The following is a 22716-nucleotide window of genomic DNA, read 5'->3' as shown; positions in this document are numbered from 1 at the left end:
ACACACTGATACCCAAAGTGAAATTTTAAAATTCCTCTACTGACATAAAGAGTTAGGGATGTTCTGTGGAAAGCACGGTCTCTCCCCTCACACATATACACACTCAAAAAATGCAAAAGCACAAGCATATCAATAACCTTCCACAATTTTATTTCATGAAATGTGCAGGCCCAATGTGGGTCCTGCATGGCTCAGAGGTGCATGCAAACTTGAGGACTGTTCAGACTCTGTCCCAATCGCCCACTGCTTTTCTGGATGAGTGGCAGCTCCAAATACATGGCACTATTGCACATGACACTTGGATGAAAAGGGTGAGAGTGGGGATATGCTTCAAGGTGAGCATGTTCTGGCATTAGCAGCTCCTGCTCTGACACACAGTGGATTTCCCCCATCCAGACAGGTTTTACCAAATCCAAAGGTTCCCATTTGTCTTACTTAGCCAGTGCATCCTCCTCCACTCTTGGAACAGTAACACTGCCAATATATTCCAGGTCCACGTCAACATAAGTGTCTGTTCCTAGTGCTTGGCAGACATACACATATATGGACAAAACATCCTCACTCCAGATTTTTACTGAATGCACGAAGATTTGCAGGATGCGGGAGAGTTGCCCTGGATAAAAAAGATACAACTGTGGAGAAAGGGAATTCAAACTGGACAAAACCGTCATTTAATACTGATGGACTAGCAAGCCTGGAAATGCAAGGGAAGTGGACGAGGCAGTAGAAGGCGGCTTGGTTTCTGTTCAGTCCAGGAATGGTGACATCAAAGTACTTCCCAGAGGCCAGGCCCAGAGAGTTAAATATAGACAGGCTTTTTTTGTCTCTTATGCTGGAACCAGAGATAGCCCAGACCACACACATGGCCCTCCTGTTTGGTAACAGCTCCAAAGACCTTTGGTGTGCTGTAGAAATGAATGAATGAGTGCGTGGCTCTGGACAAGTGGTAGTCAGTGATGCGGTGCTTTCCCAGAGCTCTGGATGCAGCTTACCAGAGCTGCGTCTCACGAATCTCTGAGATGGTTTGGCTGGCTTTTTGAAGTGCCTGCAAAAGATCAAAGGACCTTGTTGGGTGATGACAAATATGTTCAAGAACCCCACCTTTCAGTCCAACACAAGGTAGGCGACAGATAAAGCAAAACACAATGATCACAAAACAGAATCATTAGAATGCAGTGCAGGAAACGGTTAAGCATGTATCCACATGGAGACCTGGGAACTGGACATTTTTAAAACTACTTACCGGGCACAAAAAACAGTGGACCTGGCCAAGTTGCCTCAGGAAAAACTTCCAAAGAAGGCACCCTCCCTACCTCTGGTCCCAGGTTAGGTTCAGAATGGGGTGTGGAAAAAGGTCTTTTGCATGCAGGCCATTTCAAGGAGTAAAGACTAAGCTCAGTATCACTGCACTGCAGCGGCATAATACTTGACAGCTAATGCTGTTATCTCTGTCTCAGCAAAGAACTGTTTGCTCCTTATTCTTTCCCCAACAATTCAAGACTTTTCTCCTCAACCATAACAGCTCAAAGACAAGGCCTGGGTGACTTGTCCTGTCCACCCCACTTCCCTCCATCACCTTGAGCATATTGGCGGCTTCGTTGCGTTGCTGAGCCATATCCTCTGACTCTGTAAGGAGTGTGTCTAGGAGCTGGGGCTTGTATAGCTGGCCTACCAGTTCACTCTGAAGGTGGTCCTTCACATAGTTCACTAGGAAGTGCATCACTGTTTTGGGAACACTGCAGGATGGAGAGCAAGCAACAGTTTTTATTAGACTAGCTGGAATCTTGATAGAGCATCAGTGTGTGTGTGTGTGTCTCACAGGGCAACTTTACTAATCTCTACTTGAGAATACACAATTTGCATTGTGTGAGAGTGCTAAATGGATGCCATTTACATCTGACCCACATGCCCACCCTAAATCCAAATGAATTACCTGTCCTGGATGCTTTTACGCACAATAAGGAAGTAAGACTTGATAAGGCGTCGGATGACCTCACAGTCTCGCTGTTCCCGTTGGCTCAGTTTGCGTGTAGCAGGCATGGGCTGGGGAGAGGAATTGGGAGGCCGTTGGAAGCAGCTATCCTACATTTCCATAGTCTTGCTTCCAGTGTGCTGAAATACTTTTATCCTAGCCCCTGCCAACCCAGGCAAATGCAATCAAAGGATGTTTCAGTGTTGGATATACAACAGCCAGTTGTGGAAACAGAATAATAATGCATTTCTTTCTCAGGTTTAAAAGCCTCTATGAGCTCCTACCCATGTGGATCAACTTCCCTGCTCATCATCATTCTTTAATCCTCAAACTATACCAAACTATAATCACACCAGCACTTCAACCACTCCTAAAGATAGGCAATAGTCTAGCCCCAATCCCAGTTGGTCCTTCCAAAGCTGGTGCCCACGATTACCATAAATGTCATCACATAGTTACTTAGCATAGGCTGTCAACAGTGTTTTTTTTTCTTTAGCAATTCAATGTACCTGGAAGATACCAGTTTGGGGAAAGCTTATCGAGGAAGCCAGCCCATCTTCTCCCTCCCCACCCTTTTCCTCCCAGTTCTTCCCAACTGACCGTGTCTAGCAGGTTGACTGCGTGGGACCGACTGGGGCTGGAATAGATTGAAGTTTGGGAGGAGCTCTTAGGCCTGTCATCAGTGTTGGGTTCTTCAGCTTTTTCACTTTTCCATCGCCGGGTCCCATCTGAAACAGGTTCACTCTAAGAAAGTGAACAGAAATGCAAGAATAAGCAGAAGGGGGTAAAGCTCTGAAAGCAAGCTTCAAAGACAGAAGAAACTGTGTGTTGGGGTGAGGACAGGGTGTACCTTAGAACTGCTCACTGAGGCAGAGACCAGTGCTGTGTCAATGAAATCTGGGTGCTTGGTATTAATGTAGGCCAGCTCAATCGCAACTAGGTTGTGCACCTACCAAAAAAAAAGGCACAAATTGGACAGTCATTCCAAATACAGGGACAGGAACCAACTTCCCTCCAATCTTCCACTAGTAGAGGATAACCGGCCAGTCTTTATTACCATTTCATTGGTGATGGGTAGCCTCCGGCGAAGAACCCCTGTCACCACCTCCACAATGGCCTCGTGCAACTTGGGAAAACGCAGCAGCTCCTAAGAGAAGGGGACATTAGATTTCACTTTTTTTATCAACCCACACTTGGGAATAACTAGAGGTGTTTATACAACAGCTTGTGTTAATGTCTATTACGTGGTGTTAAAGTTCTGATTCCATAGTCTCCCCTCCAAAGGACTCAGGTATGAAGTGACTCAGGATCTTACAGATGTTAGGAATGACAGAACCAATCCTTCAATTTATCCAACAGCCAGTTTTCCCCAACTTGGCACCTTCCAGATGTATTGGACTACAGTTCCCATCCCATGGCCCTGTAGACATTAGCCAGTGATGATGGGGGTTGTTCTCCAACATACCGTTATGATACTGAGTTACAGAAGTCTACAATAACCAATTGTTCCTCAATCCAGATAGAATTAGCAAAATATGCAGAGCATGAGGTTATAGACATTATATATCTATAATAGAGAGAACTGAAACAAGATTAAGGAATCGAAGTGCCATGCTATCTGCATGATTAATATCACTATGAGTTCCCATTAACCTCAGCTGAAATTCTCCTTGGTTACACCAGTTAATCTGTCAATATATTTTACTGTCACATTACTCAAAATACAGCTATCTCTTGGCCACAGAACGGATATGCTCACAGATATTATCAGCTAACTCTGTGAGACACTGTAAAAATCACTGCATTTAATGCAATGCCAGTATGCATATATCTAGCATAAAGGAAAAACATATAGGGCAATGTGTTACTGGCTCAGAGACTACAATAAAAGAAACTTCAAGATATGCCTGTGTACATATAGATTTCAAAATGCAAGAGGCTTTCCGTTCTTATCTCATGAAGGAGGAAACAAGACAGAGGCGGGTTACAAACCGCCTTCAAGCGGCCGTTCTCCTGCCGCCACCATTCGCTGCGGAGGGAAGCTCCAGCAGCCAGACCGCGAGGCTTCCCGGCGCAGCGAAAAAGGAGTGCCGAAATGGCGCTCCTTTTCAAAACACGGAAGTGACGCTGCGAGGGGTGAAGCGCGCCCTTGTGGCGTCACTTCCACCGTGACATGTCTGGAAGCTATGCGTCCAAGACGTCAAAATGGCGGCGCCCATGTGGATGGCCGCCGCCATTTACGACACGCTCCACACGTGTTGGGGCCGGTTAGGAAGGGGCAACTCTTCCTAACCCTAACACGCCCCTTCCTAACCCTAGCACGCACGGAGCGCGTCGTAAGTGGCGCTTTGTAACCTGCCTATGGCACTTTATATAATGCACCTTTTTGTTAGGAAAATAAATACAATAAAGTGCACTGAAACACTCAGCTACATGTCAACTAGAAGAGCCAAGGTTTTCCAAGCCTCCACAGAGCAAAGACAGTTCACTATGACTGCAAGGGCCTCCCTTGTCAGCAATCTGCAAAGACTCTTGTCAAGCATCTCACAGCAACTGGCCTGGCACTGGTTAAGTATCCTGTGAGCCAACATTCTCAAATTAAATCAGCCAAGGAAAACACAAAACTCAGAGGCGGGCTGCAAAATTTCCTTTGGGGTGGTTATTACAACTTCTAAAAGATGTGGAGGTATAGGAATCTAGGCATCCCATTCTGAAAGAGTATTTCAAGATGAGTGAAGTGGGACCAGTTATCTACCCCAATAAAACCTAATCATCCAGACCAGAGATAAACCAGAGAAGAAGAAGGAGGGCATGAATGCAAAGTTTCCCTCACCTTTGGGCAAGAGTTAATACAAACACAGTCAGATTTGAGCAAAGACTTTCTCTTCAAACAATTAGTATCTTCTAAGCATTCCCCCCTAGCCAAAATAAGTACAGCACTTTTATCTTTTGAACTGTATTTTATTCTTTTAATGAGTAATGTGTTTTAGAACTGTATTAGTTTAATTCTATTTTAATGTTCACATTTGTATGTTTTTAACTGTATTTTTTTTAATTGTAAGCCATTTTGCGTTCCAACTTTGGAAGAAAAACGAAGTAGAAATAAATATAATGATAATAATCACAACCACAACAATAAGTAAAGACCTATGCAAAGCAAGACTGTATATTTCTCTATAAGATCTTGTTGGCAATGGCAGCAATTTTTAAAAACAGGTCATTTAGCTTGTTATTAGAAATGGCAAATGGCAAAGCTCATTTAGCTTGTTAGAAATGCAATGGTGGCATTAGAGCTGGCAGTACTGGTTAAGCAAACACTGAAAGTATTGCATAGCCTGATTCTACCCCTGTTTGTTCAGGTGTCCCACTGAGCTCGATGGAATTCACTGCCATGTAAAGCATTCTGTCTTCAGTTTGAAGAACAGCAGGAAGTTGGAAGTGCTGTAATTGGCCTTTTGAAAGTTCAAAAGGTTTCACCCACACACTATTAATACAGTAGTCCGTGCCAATAAGCAAAGTTAGAGGGAATGGGTTAGGGAGGGCCAAGCACAGGGATGAAGAGGCTATACCTGTGTGTTGTAGGTGGAGCAGTGCTGAATGATGCGCTGCAGCTCCTCATGCACTAACTCCACACAGCGAAGGCTTGGTTCCTCCAGCCGCTTGATCTGACGTTTAACCAGCAGCTCGAAGGAGACTTCAGGGACAAAGAGGGCTGGACGGGGACCCTGCCAGAGTATGAGGGTGTAGAATGGGTTAGGAAAGCAACCTCACCCTGATCAACCCCCCCCCCAAAAAAAAAACACTACCATATATACAAAAAATTTTGGGAAAAATTCCTTGCCCTCCAGGATACTCTAACTGAGTCCCATTTTGGGAGAACACTCATAGAATCATAAAGACAGGATATAAATCCCATAAACAAACAAACAAACAAACAATGTAGTTTTCCCAAGCAGGTTTGGGTTTTCCTTTTCTGATTGACATTCTGCTCTTATTGAGCCCTCTCAGTCATCATTGCCCTGTGCCCCATAAGCTTGAGGGAGGATAGGGGTGTTTCTCAGGGCCCCCCATTCTAGCTGCAAGTACATCAACAGTCACCAACTGTTTTGGCTCTTCAAGCATGGATGGGCAACTGCATGGAACCAGAAGCCAGTTTCCCCTGAGACTACTCGGCAGGTTGCACCTGCCCCTGACCCCTGATACAGAAAGTCCAAATACCTCCATTTACCTCTGCAGTCCCTCTCAAAATGATGGCACGAAGGGATGCCCTGTCATTTTCTGTCAGCATTTTGAAAGGGACTGCAGAGGAAAACAGGGATTTGGTGATAGTACAGGGCTCTGGTGTGCTTTGGGGAGTGGGGTGGGGTGTTTTCTACACAGTTTAGGAGTCAATAATTGCCCCCAAATTATACCTATTTAAAAATACTGCAGCCTTGAGGAGCTTTGCAGAACTGATTAGGGGTTTCAGGAGCCACAAAAATGGGACCAAGGGACCACTGGCAACCCGCATGCCACATTTTGCCCACTCCTGTTTTAGGGGGAAATGATAGACAGGTTAAAAGGAGAAGTGCAAGACCACCTTGACATGGCCAGGAGAAGAAGCAGAGGAGAAGGAATCCCCCTTGTGACAGCAATGGAAGATGCATGTTCTAGCAGCCACACCAGGAAGACGAGTTTCCAGGATGGTGACAGCGGAGAAAGCGGTAATGCCAGTTAGGTATCATAATGCTATGGATTTGGCAGGAGACCGCAAAGAAGCACTTATGTTAGTACAAGTTATGTTATTTAAAAATATATAAAAATGTGTTAAGTATTTTTTCTAGGAGGATGCCTCTAATGATAACTCGATAGTGATAGTTCGATCTAATGATAACTCGATCATTAGGGGCATCTTAGAAAAAACATTTTTTGTACAATTTGGAAAGGAGAGTGCAGTGGGCCCTTGGTATCCACTGGGATTTGGTTCCAGGACTCTCTGGATACCAAAACCCATGGATGCTCAAGTCACATTAAATATAATAGCATAGTAAAAGGATATCCCTTATATAAAATGATAAAAAAACCCAAAAAATTGCTTTTTGTAATTTATTTTTTTAAAATATTTTCAAGCCAAGGATGGTTGAATCCATGGATAAAGAATCCATGGATATGGAAGACCAACTGTAATAGCCACTAAGTGAGAAAACATTTATTGTAGAGCTAGATGAGGCAGCTGCCACTATGCTTCTGCAGCAAAGAGATAAATTGGGATCAATTCTGTATCAGCTTGGGTTTATATTTTGAAAACAAAAAGGACACTATGAAGCCACAAAACACTTATGTATATGTTTTGGCTGTCTCATGGGTCTCAACTCTTTCAAACTGGCAAAAGAGATCACAGTGATTTTTCTAGCCCTGAAAAAAAAATCATCTTCTACAGCAGTGGCTAAGTAGCAGATACTGGATCAATGCTGTTCCCTGAACCATTGGCTGCTGGTCCCGGTTGAATTTCCATGAAAGACACAGTTGTAGCCAATAGGCATCTACATGATGCCACTCCCTGGCACATTGGGTGAGAAAAATAAAAGCCAGTTCCCTATATCAGGTAGCTCTAGAAGTACCCTTCTAGAGCAACTGACAATGAAACACAGAACTTTTAAATTCATAGAACTGCAAATTAAGACCATGGTATTTTCCAAATACTGCAATTGGCAAAGGAGTAGGAAGTGGCTTGCCACTCAGAAAAACTGCTAAGTTAATGGTTTATGTCAAAGTTTGTTTCAAATTTCCTGATCCACAGTTCTATCACTATATGACAGAAACTTTCTTATGCAGGCCATAGCCACACCTTGTTTGGGGCAGACTGGCTCTCAGATTACAGGGGATGATGGGAAAGGTAAAAAATGGCTGAAGACAGCAGTGGGTGATTAGACAGTCTTGTTTGAGATACAGGAATGGTATCACTGGTCTTCCAGCAACATGATGGTCACTTACTGTGGCATTTCTGATGGCTGTCAAGATATCCAGCATGGTAAGCCCAGCCAGTGGATCAATGGACTCCAGGGTACGACCAAAAGTCTCATGGAAAATGTAGCACATCCGGGCACCACCACACCTAGCATGAAAGATCACCCCAGCCTTAGTGAGCACACATATATTCATGCATACACACCGCTTCAATCTCATTTTCAACTCCACTGTTCTCTCCCTCCCCAGGCCCATCACTCACAGCTCGGAGGTCTCAATGTTGCGTGCTGTGCCCTCAATGGTGTTGCAGTACTCAGTGGCAAATTTAGTGATGATCTGAAGCAAAGTGGCATTCTTGTCCTCAATGGGCTGCCCGTAGCTCTGCAGCACAGACTGGTACTGGGCTGTCAGTACATTCACCCGGGTCTTCAACTCAGGCAGGCAGTCCCGAATGTGGTGCATCAGTAGCCTGGGAAGGAGGCAGTAGCTTGGTCAATACACACAGCCATGACTAGCTTACCATTCAAGGAGAGGATCCTCCTTTCAGATGAGGGACCAAGAGGGACAATGAGATACAGTGTTTTGAAGGTTAAGAGACCCTGACAGAGCAAGGTCCAAATCCCCGCTCAGGCTTAAAAACCCACTGGGTAACCTTGGGCAAGCTATACTTTCTCAGCCTCAGATGAAGGCAAATATCTTCTGAACAAATCTTGCCAAGAAAAACCTATAACAGGGTTAACATAAGTTGGAGTCAACTTGAAGATACATAACAAGGTCTAAAAAATGGGGTATGATTCAGAGGAGAAGGAGTCATCTATTTTTATTGGTTGTATGAACACATTTGGGATTCCACATTTCCTGCCAAGGATCAGGCATAGGCACAAGGACGAGCAATTCAATTTTATTCCCAGGTAGGTTGTACTGAGATATAAGGAAGGAGGGTATAGCCCCAAGGAAGAACATATTGTTCCTCAATGATTCCACAGAGTGCCGTGTTCCAGTGCCAGTATTACAATTAAAAACAGGACTAAGACATCCTTGAAAAACTGCAAGCCCTCAAGAATAAACCAGTTTCCCACAAGCTGGCACCCCTGGATACACTTGGACTGCAACTCCCATTGTCCCAACCAACTGTCTGGGCCAATGGGGGTTCTCATCCTGCACATTTATATATGGCCCAGGTTGTGGAAGGCTGTGATAGACTGTCTACCCGAATTACAGATCCCAACACAAAGGTTTTAGTGCTAGACAGGTTGGATTACTTTCTGTACCTTCATGTGCAACATGTTCAGGTATCTGAAAAGATGTTCTCTGATTTCATTTTGAAATTAAAGGAGGCTACTAGCCCTCATCAAAGTTGAAAAACATCTGTATCTAGATTTTTTTTTAAATCAGAAAATATGTTTAGAAGGTTGAAACAACATTGAAGGCTCAGCTCCTCCTCACCTATTGAGAGTTTTGGCTAGGTGGCGTGTGCCATTTCTATTGGCGAGTGATGGGTACTTCTTCTGCAAGAAACCCTGTTCATCTTGCAAGGACTCACTGATGCTCTTGTTGCTGTTGATATCATGCTGGCTCCTGGTAGGAGAAACAGGGCACAATGGCAAATTTGTCAACAAAAAGAAACAGTGAAGTCAGAGTCTACAACAGGATCAGATAATCTTTTTCCTTCCAGATATTTAGGCCTATGAACTCCAATGATTATTTGCCAGTGACTGTGATGACTCAGACTGATGGGACCTGAAGGCCCAAACATCAAGAAGTCCCATCCTCTACATCCCCAAGTATATGTAACCCATACAATAGATATATAACATCACCTAAGAACATTCCATGCTGATGTGTCATTGTCAACACAGACACACCTGTCTACCCCAGTGTCTATGTCTGACTCCAGTTGTTTCTCTTCCCCTAACCCACAGAACTTACCTGTTGACCACCCCAATGATGCCCAACTTGACAGGAATAACTCGGCCCATCAACACATCCATGGCATCTGTCCCAGCATCCATCAAGTCCAGCTTGGTGACCACAGCCAGTGTCCTTCGCCCTGCAGACAAGATCTTCCCATTACAGCAGGGCTGGGGAAATTCAAGGCCATCCACTGTTTTGGCCTACAACTCTCAGCAGCACTAGCCAGTATAGCTAATAATGAAGTCGCTGGAGAAGTTGTAGTCTCAGACAACTAGTGGGCCAAAAGTTCCTCACCATTGCATTATAAATCTCCCTACTGGCTGAAAAAAAGGGGAAAGAGGGGGAACAAGCTGCTCCTTTCTCAGCCTGCCTCTCTATCCCACTTTTGCTCTCTCCCTCCCTTTATCTCCCTTTGCTCCCACTCTCATCCATGCAGAGCCAACCTTTTCTGGCAAACACACAGCATTCCAGTTGGGCTGGAGAACATATGATCTTCCCCTGCACTTCATGTCTCCTCCAGTCCCAACACACATAGAGCGCCATAGCTCCAGCAAAGAGATCTTAACTCCAGTCTTCTGTGACTTGGTCCACAGGGCTCAAGCGCTTACCACCTGACTTCCAACATCCTCCCTTCATAGTATAACATCCCCAGGTGGCCATACCATCAGGGTCAACATCTCGTGCGAGTTTTAGAGCCTCTGATGTGGCCATGTCAGTGTTGGCAGCAGTCACAGCCAGGATCAAGCAATTTGGGTTGGAGATGTAGGACTGGATCATATCTCGAACCTGAACCTCAATATCAGGGGGCTGATCCCCAACAGGCACCTGTGAAACAAAGCAAAGGTTAGAATTACTGTCAGAGTGAAGAAGACTCCCAGAAGAACAATTCAGTCTTAGAGGGTTCCCCACCCCACCCAATTTCAATACAGATTAGCTCACTGACAGTGGCCTCAATTCAACAGGACTTGACTTTACTGTGGTTGTTGTGTCTTCAAGTCATTTCCAACTTATGGTGACCTTATCATGAGGTTTTCTTGACAAGTTTCTTGAGAGGGGGTTTGCCTTTGCTATCCTCTGAGGCTGAAAGAGTGTGACTCACCTAGGGTCACCCAGTGATTTTGTGGTTGAGGTGGGAATTAAACCCTGGTCTCCAGAGTCATAGTCCAATGCTCAAATCACCACATCGTGCTGGCTCCCAACAGACTTTAGTGCAGTGTTTTAAAAAAACCCACAGGTGGACATATGCATCATAGCACAATGCATAAAGAACAACAGCCACAGGAGTAAAGGGGCAGTATTGCATAGTGGATATTGCACTGTGTGTGTTCTGTGCATGTTATACAGGGAGCTGACTTGGATCATCGCACAACACCACCTGCTGAATGTGCCCACTGCACAATGTAGTGATTCACAGTTCTCTGCCTCTTCCATTGTCTGCTGAATTTGTCCATGTGCAATTCCAAACTCTTTGCTCTGCACTGTGTATCAGTTCCTGAATTCAGGGGTAACTTTGTCATAATACATTAAGCACTGAACCAGGGTAGAGAATGTTGTTGTTGTTGTTGTTGTAAACTTCCCTGCCATGAGTTGACCCTGTCTCATAGCCGCCCTATGGATGAGACATCTCCAAGACCCCCTATCTTCTACTACTCTGCTCTGCTCCCATATATCACTGAATGTAATAGCAATAGATGTGACATAAACAACTAGCACAATTAAAATTATACTTTTAAAGAACAATATTATACACACAGCCTAAATGTATTTACATATACATAGTTTCATGTACTTAAAGCAAAAATTTGGTAAAATGTGATGTTTTCAAAGAACAAGGAAAAAATTAAAGATTAATTTTTGAAGTTTGAATCTTTAAATTTTTTCTTAAACCCAGGGCCTCTCCTTTCTCCTCCCACAGAGCCTCATCCCACTCACCCCATCTCTTCAGTGTTTTAATGGGATGCAGGTGAATGCCACACCCTGTTTCAGCCCAAAGGTAGATGTTTGAGGAGCAGTGGTAGAATGCGCCAGGCCCTAACTGTGCTGTTTGGTATAGACAATATCCTTCAACCCAAAAGGATTAGTGTTCACTTAAAGAAAAGAAGAAATAATGATTCTAGTCTTCATGGCTACAGAACAAAATTCTGAAAAATCATTGCAATTTATTTCAGCATAATAATTAGGAGTTATTTAAACCATAAAGTACACACAAGCATTGTTAAAGATTCAAGTGGAATCATAGTGGAGTTTAGGTTTTTCTTTTACTATACAAAGGATGAAATTCTTTCAGATAGTTAAAGACAAGGATAGCTTCTAAACGTAGCATTAGTTGTCCATTTTCTGGCAAATGATCCACCCTATTAAAAATAATACTACCATTCTTTCTTTACAAAAAGGCCAAAGGAGAAAACTCTTCATTTTCTTGCAGCTCCTTTCAAATTACAGGAGCCCAAGTAAGTGAGTGCCTCTCTTAGGTATCCCCCAAATTCTGGAAATTGTCTGTGGCTGACGCAAAGCTACCAGCCTGGCCTTTGAAGGTACAATATAGCCTCCTTGACCAGGAATTGGCCCAAATGACTAAAAACAGAATTCCCATTAATAAAGGAAGTGGTTCCACTTGCACAGGGCATAAAGAGCTCACAACTGGGCATAGGGAGAAAAACTTTATCCTAGGTTGCATAACCCAAAGCTTGTTCAGTACCCCCACCCCCAATGAGATGGGAAATTTTCATGCAGAAGTGAAATACTTCTGCTGAAATTCTATCTTGAAAAATTAACGTGGAAAGAAAGAAACTTACTGTAAATTAATTCAATACCCTATCAAAAATCCACAAATTTTTTTTCCCTTCAACACTTTGTTCTTTTACCCTGCCTTCTCACACCTGCTATTTGCTAGTCCAATAAGACAACATGAGTGGAGGAGAGATTGAAGGGGGAAAGAGAGGAGATGAGAGGGAAAGTGGAGGCCCAGAATCTTTCCTCTGAATGATCCATCTATTTTGCCCATTAGCACAAAGAGATGGAAAAGCTTCATCGCAGCTGATTGCTATTCACTGGCAAGTCTACCAAAGCAGCTAGTGCCTCCCTAGGTCTCTCTTTTAATGCTGGAGGCCATTTCCAGTGCTGCCTACCTTGGTGATTCCTGGCAGATCAACAAGAGTCAAGTTCAGCACATAGGGGGAGTAGATCTTCAGGTACAGGGGCTCTGAGCTGATTCCCTGCAAACAGAAACATACAAACCCCAGAGTGAGAGAAGAACTCTGTGAGAGCAGGCAAAACAGATGGTGCACTCAGGATTTTGATACCTTACCTTATTGGTCCCAGTCGTCCGCTCAGTCTCAATCTCAATCTCCTGCCTGATCTCGCTGAAGTCAGTAAACGTCTTGTGGAGAAAAAAAAACTGAATGAATTAGGGCTGCCAGATTCAAAACCCAACAGCAATTTAATTGCTTCTTAGAAGGGGCTGTTGTCAGCTACATGTTGTCAGTTTCCTCCAAGGAGCTAGAAGGTGGTATATGTGGCCCTCCTCTTCATTTTCATCTTTACAACAAATTTGTAATGTGCCTTAGGCTAAGGGACTAGCCCAAAGCCAGCTACTCATGCCCACGTGACATTTGAACCCTATCCTAGTCCAACCCAAGGCACTACTCTACACTGGTTCTCAAGGTGGGGAGCTTGCAGGACAACACAGCTACATCTTCCCCTGCCCTCTTCTTGCTCTGCATCCTGGCTGCTGTGGGTCAGATGTAAAGTCCAGCTCACTATAGCACTAAGGAAGAAACAGAAGAGGAGAAACAAAGAACAAACTGTGCAGCAGAAGCCATACATCAGCTATATAAAAGGTATAGTCCTCCACTTGCTGTTGAACTGCAATTCCTAGCAGCCCTAGCTTGCACAGCCAATGATGAGGACTGATGGGAGCTAAAGTTCAGCATTATTTTCCAAAAGTATAATTAATTTTTAAGAGAAATGCAGCATCTCCAGATTACATCCTAGCAACCTGAGCTATCAGAAAAACCTGGTCCTCCACATTTTCTGTAAAACAGCAACAACCTTCTTCCAAAAGCAGGAGAAAAAAGGTCAAAGATGCAAGAAAATATGCAGTAAAGATGAAAGGAAATAGTCCAGATTGTCAAGAGTCAACATGGAGCAACTTAGCTTCCACTCTACCAATGCAGACTCAAAGTGAGTCCTATTCAAAACAATAGACTTACTCTCAAGTAAATATGGTTAGGATTTAGTCAGCTAGGAGGAAGGCTTCCCAAAAGGGGAGGGAAGCAAAGCTATAGAAATATTTAGCACCACAGTTTGCCAGAATTCTTCCTACGCTTGAACAGAATGGTATAGCGTTTGGGGACACAACATTTTAAATACTGAGAAGCAAGGCTTCTCACAGTGAGAGGAGTGCATCTGAAAGCCTGCATGCAGATTTTGGATCTGTTAAAGATTCCTTATTTGTTTTCATAGTATGTACAAATGTAAAAAACCATACAAAGCATTCAAAACAAATTAAGAAATCTAACACACATCATCTAAAAATAGTGATATACCGAAGGGAAGCAAAAGAGGGGACAGGAGAAGAAAGGAATAACCAAAACTCTACAGCATCTGGAAGGCTATTTCTATATTATACACAGAATTTTGGACTTTTTTTAAAAAAAATCCTCCCCCTAATCCACAGTCAGGATCAAAAGGGATATTCTTTCATAATAAGGAAAACATTGACATTTTTAGTCAATAACGTCAACAAAATTAACAGTGAAAGGGAACCCAATGAAAATGGAGAAGACGTATACATGTGAGTAAAATTCCCTTGAAAACTAGAAGGGATTCTCTTATCAGGAAAGGAGGCAGACTAGACATGTCCTCAATCTAGGCCTCTAGCCTTCCTTGTTTGTTTGTTTTCCTCCACCACAGTGACAGTAGGGGCTCCCTCCATCAGAGAAGCTTTGAAAGCAATGAGGAAACAAGGCAGCAAAGGTGAAAAGGGCCATGGGAAATCATCTCTCCACTGTCATTTTCAACTAAGGAATATGTTTTTGTTTTTTGCTACATGTTGCAGGAAAGAACTGCTCTTCCTGCTTGAGAATTGCCTGAACTACTGCCTCTTATTCCCACTGCATACAAGAGAATGAAAGCTTTTCACAACATTAATTTATATAGAATCTGTGAAGGTGGCTGCCATTTTAATACACATTTGTTTATGTCGCAGGCAGAAGCCCAGGAGAAAGACAATTGCTCCCACCCATCAGACCTTGATGAGCCAAGATCCAGGGACAAGTAACTGCATGCCTCCAGGAGAGGCATTCCTCAAGTCAGTCTGAATTGCCTTTATTTTCGGCATGCAAAACAGCTGCCTGTCCTGCCTATGACTCTGAATACCAGGAGGGCCTTTGACATCACCCAGTCTGTACCTTGTGCTTGCAATGAAGGAAGGTGGCCCACTCATCAACCTGGACACCTACAGACAAAGAAAGACAAAGTACGAGATGTCCAAAAATCTCACCATTATCATCCACCACCACCCCACATGTGGTACTGCTGCCCAAAAGTGTTTCTCCAAAGCTATTAGCTAATGAGCAAAGCTATGAAAGAGAGAAATCCCCATTAACCTCCCTAACATTCGGGGGGGGGGGGGGGGAGAGGGAGTGTTTCTCCAGAGCTATGAGCAAATTGAGAGAGAAAAAGCCCCATTAACCTCCCTAACATCAAAAAACAGAAGCCCCAAACCTCACTGGAATGTCACACACTAACCTACCTCAGTCACCTCTCCTGGCAAATGTTGTCTGAAAGGTTGGGCACCCTACTTCCTGTTCTGTTTCCTTTCTGTCTCTCATACACTCCATGCATTTTGCCCTTCAAAGCCATTCATCCAGAAGCCCTAACTTCAGATGTTTGTGGGTCAGCTGTACTTACTCAGTGATAAACTGGCAATCTGTGCATGCTTAATTATGTGTTTGATTTGGTTCCACTGAAGACATCAAGGCTGAGCCCCAGTATTCACAACTAGTATCCTGAGGACTCAGGCAAAACCCAAATCAAGCCCTCATAAAATACTTACTGTAGGCTTCACCAACAATTTTAACAGACTTTTAACAGGACACACTCTTTCATTATGAATATGAAAAACAATAACATTAAATCACTTACAAAGTCTATAATTCCACAACTCCAAAAAATGTACCAACAATATAAAAAGCACAAAAGCCATCCCTGGATACAACCCTAGAAAATTATGTGTAGAAAGAAAAGGACAGTACTGTCTGAAGCCACACTTACCATGCTGGGATATCTAACACAAACCCAGCCATCACCCCTTACCGCTTTCTGCACTAGCTGTCCGCCTCCTCTCCTCCTTTGTTGGAACATGCACCAGCTGCAAAATGAGGGGTCGGCGTGTAACAACACCAGAGCCCCGTGGCAAGAAGTCTCGGCCTACAATGCTCTCCAGCACCGAACTCTTCCCGCTACTCTGTGAAGAGAGGCAGTGTTAGAGGCAAAGTGAGGATAAGAGACAGTGAGGTGAATCCAGACAATAGTCCCACTTCAAAATCAACTTGACAACAGTTAGCCAGACTGAGAGATTGCAGAAGCTACAACCCAATACTTCTGGAAGAAGACTAGGAATGACTGATGCACAGGATTAACAACAGCCATCCTTGTTTAGACTAAGGATTCATCTAATCTAGCATCCTATCTCTGATAGTGGCCAATCACATATTTCTAGTAAATGTATAAGAAGTCATGAAGGTATCAGCCATCCCCTACTGTTTATCATCTTGTACTCAAAGATATACTGCCTGACAGCCTGGAGGTTCAACTGAACTATCCTTTCTTGTAGCAGTGAGCCCCATACATCAATTATGCATTCCATGATGCAATATTTTCTTTATCCATTCTGAATCGGTGGCAAATTCATTGCAGTGAGTTATTCCAAGTACAGTCAGCCAGCCATAGCCACAGATTCAACCATCCATGGTTTGAAAATATTATTTAAAAAAAATAATTCCAAAAAGCAATTTTTACTTTTGCCATTTTATATAAGGGATACCATTTTACTACACCACTGGATATATTGTAACTTTCATACCCATGGAGTTTGGTATCCACGAGAAGTCATGGAACCAAACTCCAGGAGATCCCAAGGGCCCACTGTAGTCTAACAAGAGAGAAAGTTCATTCTTCATACAAATCCCCAATGCCACTCTTAGTTTTATAAATATATTTCACGAGCCACCCTTTAGTCATCTAAAACAAAACAATGGTGCTATATGATTTAAGAGTGATTGGGGAAGGAACAAACTAAGGATGGCCAACTTGTGGTTATCCAGACATTAATCTGAGATTCTTATGATCCCTCACTAAATACAATGGGCCCTTGGTATTCACTGAGATTTGGATTCAGGATCCCCCATGGATGCCAAAATTTGTGGAGGCTCAAGTCCCATTAAATACAACAGCATAGTAAAATGGTATCCCTTATATAAAATGTCAATAATTAAGCTTTGCTTTTTTGTAATTTATATATTATGATCAACAGATCAGCCATACAGATAAATATCAGATATGCAGATAAAACAAATCAAACAAAATTAATATCAGATTATAAAAAGTGAATAAGATTAATTAGGAATCAAAATACAAAGTTTGCTCTTCAAAAGAATTAGATAATTTTATTACATTTTATAATAATGTTATAATATTTATGCCAACAGACCATTGCTGCTGCTGCACAAAAGCCAGCCACTTTCATTGTTACTAATGGACAGTAGTGTCACTGAGGGAGTGCAGTGATATGCTCTACACTAAGTGAAACCCCAAATGAGGGAGGAGACCTCCTCCCACAAGGGGGGGGGGAGCAGAAGGGGCAACCCAAGCACAGCCGTTGCTTGTGGGAGCATCTGAAGAGTTTTATGAAGGGCAGCCGAAGAAAGAAAGAGAGAAGCCAACCAGTGAGCACTAGGGCAGAGAGAGAAAGAGAGAGGTGGTTTGCTTCCCGTGGTGTAGAGACGCATGCTTCCATCCTTTCCTTTTTGTTGCATTAAGGTGCCTTGGCTGAGCTCTGCTATGACAAGAGGCACCAGCTTCCTCCTCAGTGTCAAAGCAGCCAAAGGCGCCTGAGCCCTGCAGGAGCCAAGCCAACCAGCCTCTTAGTGCCTTGGAGTGGCAAAGAGGAGAAAGAGGGGGAAGGTTGCGGCTCTGGACACTTTCTCCATGGAACCAGCCCTCTGCTGCTGCTGTTGCTCCTTGCCAGGCCTTGTGCTTCTCCCTCCTACTCTTCCAACCAACTTCAGCCATACTGCCACTTGCTCTGCCTCCGCTGCCCCTTTAAAACCTGGCATAAGGGCTGCCTTTTCCCCCTTCCTTCCCTCCCACTCTCCAGCCCTAGTGTGTGAGGTGAGCTGGTGCTGCAGGAGTTGGAGGTGATGGCGGCAGTGGTCAATTCATGGAAAAGTGCAGCAGCTGTCTATTTGTGAGTAAGGCACAGGGGTGACCACACTGGTTTGTCAGCAAATGGGATACATAAAACTCATCAGCTCTTCCAGGAATACCTCTAAATAAAAATGTGATGATAACCAGTATAGAAAGGGTGGTATAACAATACATGTCCCAATGTCTCCACCGTGCCAGCTCCATAGGGCCATAAACATATATATAGTCCTCCCTCTGTTCTCACGGTCTTCAGACTCGCATCCCTCACTTATGTGCGAGGGACAAACGGAGGGGAGAAGAATGGGGTGCACGCCTGCACCTATATTCAAGCCATATATGCAAAACGCCATTTTCGCGAGGCAGTCCAGAATAGATCCCACACGAAAAAGGAGGGATGACTGTATTTCCAAGCTGCAGATGCTTGAATGCATAGATAAATAATATGTGGATATGGAGACCTGACTATACCAGCTATCCTAGCTAGGACTGACAGAAGGTGCAATTCCCGCAAACATCTGGAGGGTCATCCTTGGAAGAAACAGAAGAAGAACCTCACCTGGGAGCCAACCACTACAATCTGGGGCAGCTGGATCACCTCCGCTCCCACTGTGTTGAAGATCTCTTGCAGCTTGTTGATGACAGGGATGAGAGTCTCCATAGCGACAAAGGGGCAGGTCTTGGAAGGGAAAGGATGGGGTGGCTCTTACCTATGAGGGAGAAATAAAGAGAGATTCAGGAAAAACCTTGGAGCCCAGGGAACCCCCTGCCACTTGAAAAATACCTGCTGCCACCCAGGCTCTGGCAGTTTTACTGGCCCAACACAGCCTCCCCTTCTTCCTTCAGCCTTATTCTACCTATTCTTTTTTTCTTTATCCTCCAGTAAAGGGCTTCAGTGTAGTGCAGTGATTCCCAAACACTGGCTGTCAATGTGTTTTGGACTTCAGCTCCCAGAATCCCAGACCATTAACCAAAATGGATGAGGCTTCTGGGAAAGTCCAAAACACCTGGAAGACCAGAGTTTGGGAATCACTGGTGGAGTGGGGTTTGAGTGTTGGGACTACTGCTCTGGAGAGCATGGTTCAAATCCTGACTCAGCCATGGAAACCCACTGAGGCCCAACACGCATTGCAGAAATGATCCAGTTTGAGACCGCTTTAACTGCCATGGCTCAGTGTTATGGAATCCCAGGAATTGTAGTTTATTGTGGCACCAGAGCTCTCTCTGACAGAGAAGGCTAAATGTCTCAGAAAACTCCAGTTCCCAGAATTCCCTAGCATTGAGCAAGGGTGGTTAAAGCGGTCTCAAACTGGATTATTCCTGCAGTGCGTTTTGGACCTGGGTGACCTTATTTATTCATTTCTTTATTCATTTGGTATGCTGCATTTCTCCCAGGAAGGAGTGTCTTGAATAAAATAAAATAAATAAAAGCAAGCAGGGAGGGGAGGAGGCAGCCTAGCTTCCCTTAGTCACACTCTCTCAGCCTCAAGGGAGAGTCACACTCATAGAATCATTGAGTAGGAAAAGACAGCAAGGGCCATCCAGTCCAATCCCATTCTGCCATGCAGGAACTCTCAATCAAAGCGTCCCCATTGACAGATGGCCATCCAGCCTCTGCTTAAAGACCTCCAAGGAGGGAGACTCCATTACACTCTGAGGGAGTTTGTTCCACTGTCAAACAGCCCTTACTGCCAGGCAGTTCCTCCTAATGCTGAGGTGGAATCTCCTTTCCTGCAGCTTGCATCCATTGCTCTGGGTCCTAGTCTCTGGAGCAGCAGAAAAGAAGCTAGCTCCCTCCTCAATGTGACATCTGTTCAAGTATTTAAACAGGGCTATCATATCACCTCTTAACCTTCTCTTCTCCAGGCTAAACATCCCCAGCTCCCTAAGTCGTTCCTCATAGGGCATGGTCTCCAGACCCTTCACCATTTTTGTCGCCCTCCTTTGGACATGCTCCAGTTTCTCAATGTCCTTTTTGAATTGCGGCGCCCAGAACTGGACACAGTATTCTAGGTGGGGCCTGACCAAAGCAGAATACAGTGGCACTATTACTTCTCTTGATCTAGACACTATACTTCTATTGATGCAGCCTAAAATAGCATTGGCCTTTTTAGCTGCCGCATCACACTGTTCACTCATGTTCAACTTGTGGTCTACTTGGATTCCTAGATCCCTTTCACACGTAGTTTCATTCAGCCAGGTGTCACCCATCCTATATCTGTGCATTTTATTTTTCCGCCCTAAGTGCAATACCTTACATTTCTCTGTGTTGAATTTCATTTTGTTAGCTTTGGCCCAGCTTTCTAGTCTATTCAGGTCATTTTGAATCTTGATCCTGTCCTCTGGGGTATTAGCTATTCCCCCTAATTTGGTGTCATCTGCAAATTTGATAAGTATGCTCCCAATTCTTTCTGTCTCTCGGCCTGAAGGGAGCGTCCCACTCTCTCAGCCTCAGGGGAAGGCACTGGCAAACTCCTCTGAGCAAAGCTTGCCAAGGAAACCCCAATGATAGGGCCTCCATAAGATTATACATCCAATGCCCGAAGGCACGCAGCAGCAGCAGCAGCAGCAGCAGCAGCAGCAGCAGCAGCCGCCCTGCCTGACTCACCCCACAGACCTTCACTCTGGACCCGGCTCCAGCAGCTCCATTCCTTCCTCTACCAGGAAACGCTGCCCGCCCCGACCTTTGTCTCTATTGGCGGCCATTTTGAGCCCTCGCGCTCCCTATGGCCCACTCATGTGTCCGTCAACCCGATCCCTAGCGCCATTGGACCGAGTGGGCGGGGATAGAACCTCATTGGTCGGTTTCAGGACCAATCACAAGGGAGCCAGAAGGGAAGGGGTTTTTTTTAAACGACCATAGAGTCAGTGACATGGGACTGGGATAGAAGGGCCCTTAGCAACCAAGGCCCCCTAGCAACAGGTCAAGAGGGTGGGTGGTGGGTGGTTGTTGCCACCATCACTGTTGCCCGAAGTTGTTTAGGGCTGCGTCCACGTTGCAGAAATAATCCAGTTTGATACCACTTTTAACTGCCTTAGGTTAAAGAGGCTGAGGTGTTTAATATAGAACAAACATATCCTGAGAAGTTTGGGGGTGTATCTACACTGCAGAAATAATCCAGTTTGATACCACTTTAACTGCCCTGGCTCAATGCTAGGAAATCCTGGGTACTGTAGTTTTGTGAGACATCTAGCCTTCTCAGTCAGAGAGCTCTGGCACCTCAATAAACTGTAGCGGGTGAACCCCAAATCCACAAACCCGAAGGCCCGTGGCCTGCCAGAGGACAAGCAGAGTCAAAGAGACCGAACTGGCTAGGATAAAAAACGCTTTATTCTCTTGGCCAAGGGCAGCAGCACGCACACACACAGCAAGGCGGGCGTTATCAAAACTGCAGCCCTGAGGGCCTCTTGCCATCTTCTTTTATGCCCTTCTAACTCTACTTTTCCTAGCGTAAGCCAATCACAAAAGCGAAGCAGCATTGTGTCCTACATTTTCTTTTTGGCATTACATTTGCTTGGCATTACATGTGCTTGCTTGCTTGCTTGGAGCCTGGAATGTACAGAGAGATAACTGTAAGACACATACTCGGCTAAGCTAGGCTCTTCAAGGCCGCTGGTTAAACACAGGCCATTGTGTTCAGAGTCCTCCAGAGGAAGGAGGGGGTGATTATGTGAGTGTGTATACTACTGCCACACATACAGAAAGAAAGGGTGGGGGCCAGCATAGCCCATTTGCACTTTACTCTGTAGGCTCAATCTATGGGCCTTCTGTAACTATTGATTCTTTTGCAAAGCAAAGTACAGAAGCAAGAAAGCATTATTATTATTGTGTCCCTCTCAAAACTACAATCCCCATGATTTTCTAGCATTGAGTCATGGTGTTAAAGTGGTATCAACCTGGATTATTTCTGCAGTGTGTTTCAGACCTTCGAGACAGCCATGTTGCTCAGTGTCACTGCTCCAGGGGTGCATCTACACTGTAGAAATGGTGCAGCTTGACACCGCTTTAACTGCCATGGCTCCATCGTCTTACAGAATCCTGGGATTGGTAGTTTTGTGGGGCACCAGTGCCCTTTGCCAGAGAAGGCTAAAGACCTTGTGAAACTACAAATCCCAGGATTCCATAGGATGGAGCTGCAGCACGTAAGCTAGTGTCAAACATATATACACATATACATACCTTTGTGGATTGCTCTTGCTGCTGACTGCTGCCACAGATTTAATCTTATCAGAGCAAATGGAAGGAACGACCTATTTTAGGTTTCCCTTCCAGGGCTGGAAAGCTTCCATACTCCCTCCCCCTCTTTATTTAGTCATTCATTTTCCTTCTAACATAATTTACAAAATGTGACATTCTGGTTCTTCCTACAGTCATGGCACATCCTGTGTCTGAAAGTCCAAAGACTTGCAAATCAAGAATAAGGGCCTGAGGGGCGAGGAAATGTGTTTCATCTTTG

At 44.4% G+C, this 22716-nt stretch overlaps 1 protein-coding gene across 3 annotated transcripts; it reads right to left on the bottom strand.

The window, feature by feature from the left end:
- Window positions 1-129: 129 nt before the first annotated feature.
- On the bottom strand, window positions 130-21000 carry LOC149322944 (dynamin-1-like protein). Of its 3 annotated transcripts, none has more exons than XM_089485165.1 (18): window positions 20868-21000; window positions 18819-18969; window positions 16151-16301; window positions 15244-15290; window positions 13140-13211; window positions 12961-13047; window positions 10495-10657; window positions 9848-9968; window positions 9365-9496; window positions 8181-8387; window positions 7946-8066; window positions 5542-5697; window positions 3030-3119; window positions 2823-2921; window positions 2573-2716; window positions 1934-2043; window positions 1577-1736; window positions 130-1045 (listed from the first exon to the last, which is right to left on the bottom strand). In XM_089485165.1, exons 2-18 carry the CDS (start codon window positions 18918-18920, stop codon window positions 989-991), a joined length of 2019 nt encoding a protein of 672 aa, XP_089341291.1. In that variant the 5' UTR covers window positions 18921-18969; window positions 20868-21000; the 3' UTR covers window positions 130-988. The 3 variants fall into 3 exon arrangements, with proteins under 3 accessions (XP_089341291.1, XP_089341301.1, XP_089341309.1); XM_089485175.1 differs by having other exon boundaries at window positions 20877-21000; XM_089485183.1 differs by lacking the exons at window positions 15244-15290; window positions 20868-21000 and having other exon boundaries at window positions 16151-16296; window positions 18819-18902.
- Window positions 21001-22716: the final 1716 nt, after the last annotated feature.

This window comes from Sceloporus occidentalis, unplaced genomic scaffold (assembly GCF_023333645.1).
Source record: "Sceloporus occidentalis isolate IW3139 unplaced genomic scaffold, rSceOcc1.0.p SCAF_1, whole genome shotgun sequence".
Classification (NCBI taxonomy): domain Eukaryota; kingdom Metazoa; phylum Chordata; class Lepidosauria; order Squamata; family Phrynosomatidae; genus Sceloporus; species Sceloporus occidentalis.
This window is presented reverse-complemented; position numbering and strand designations above follow the sequence as displayed.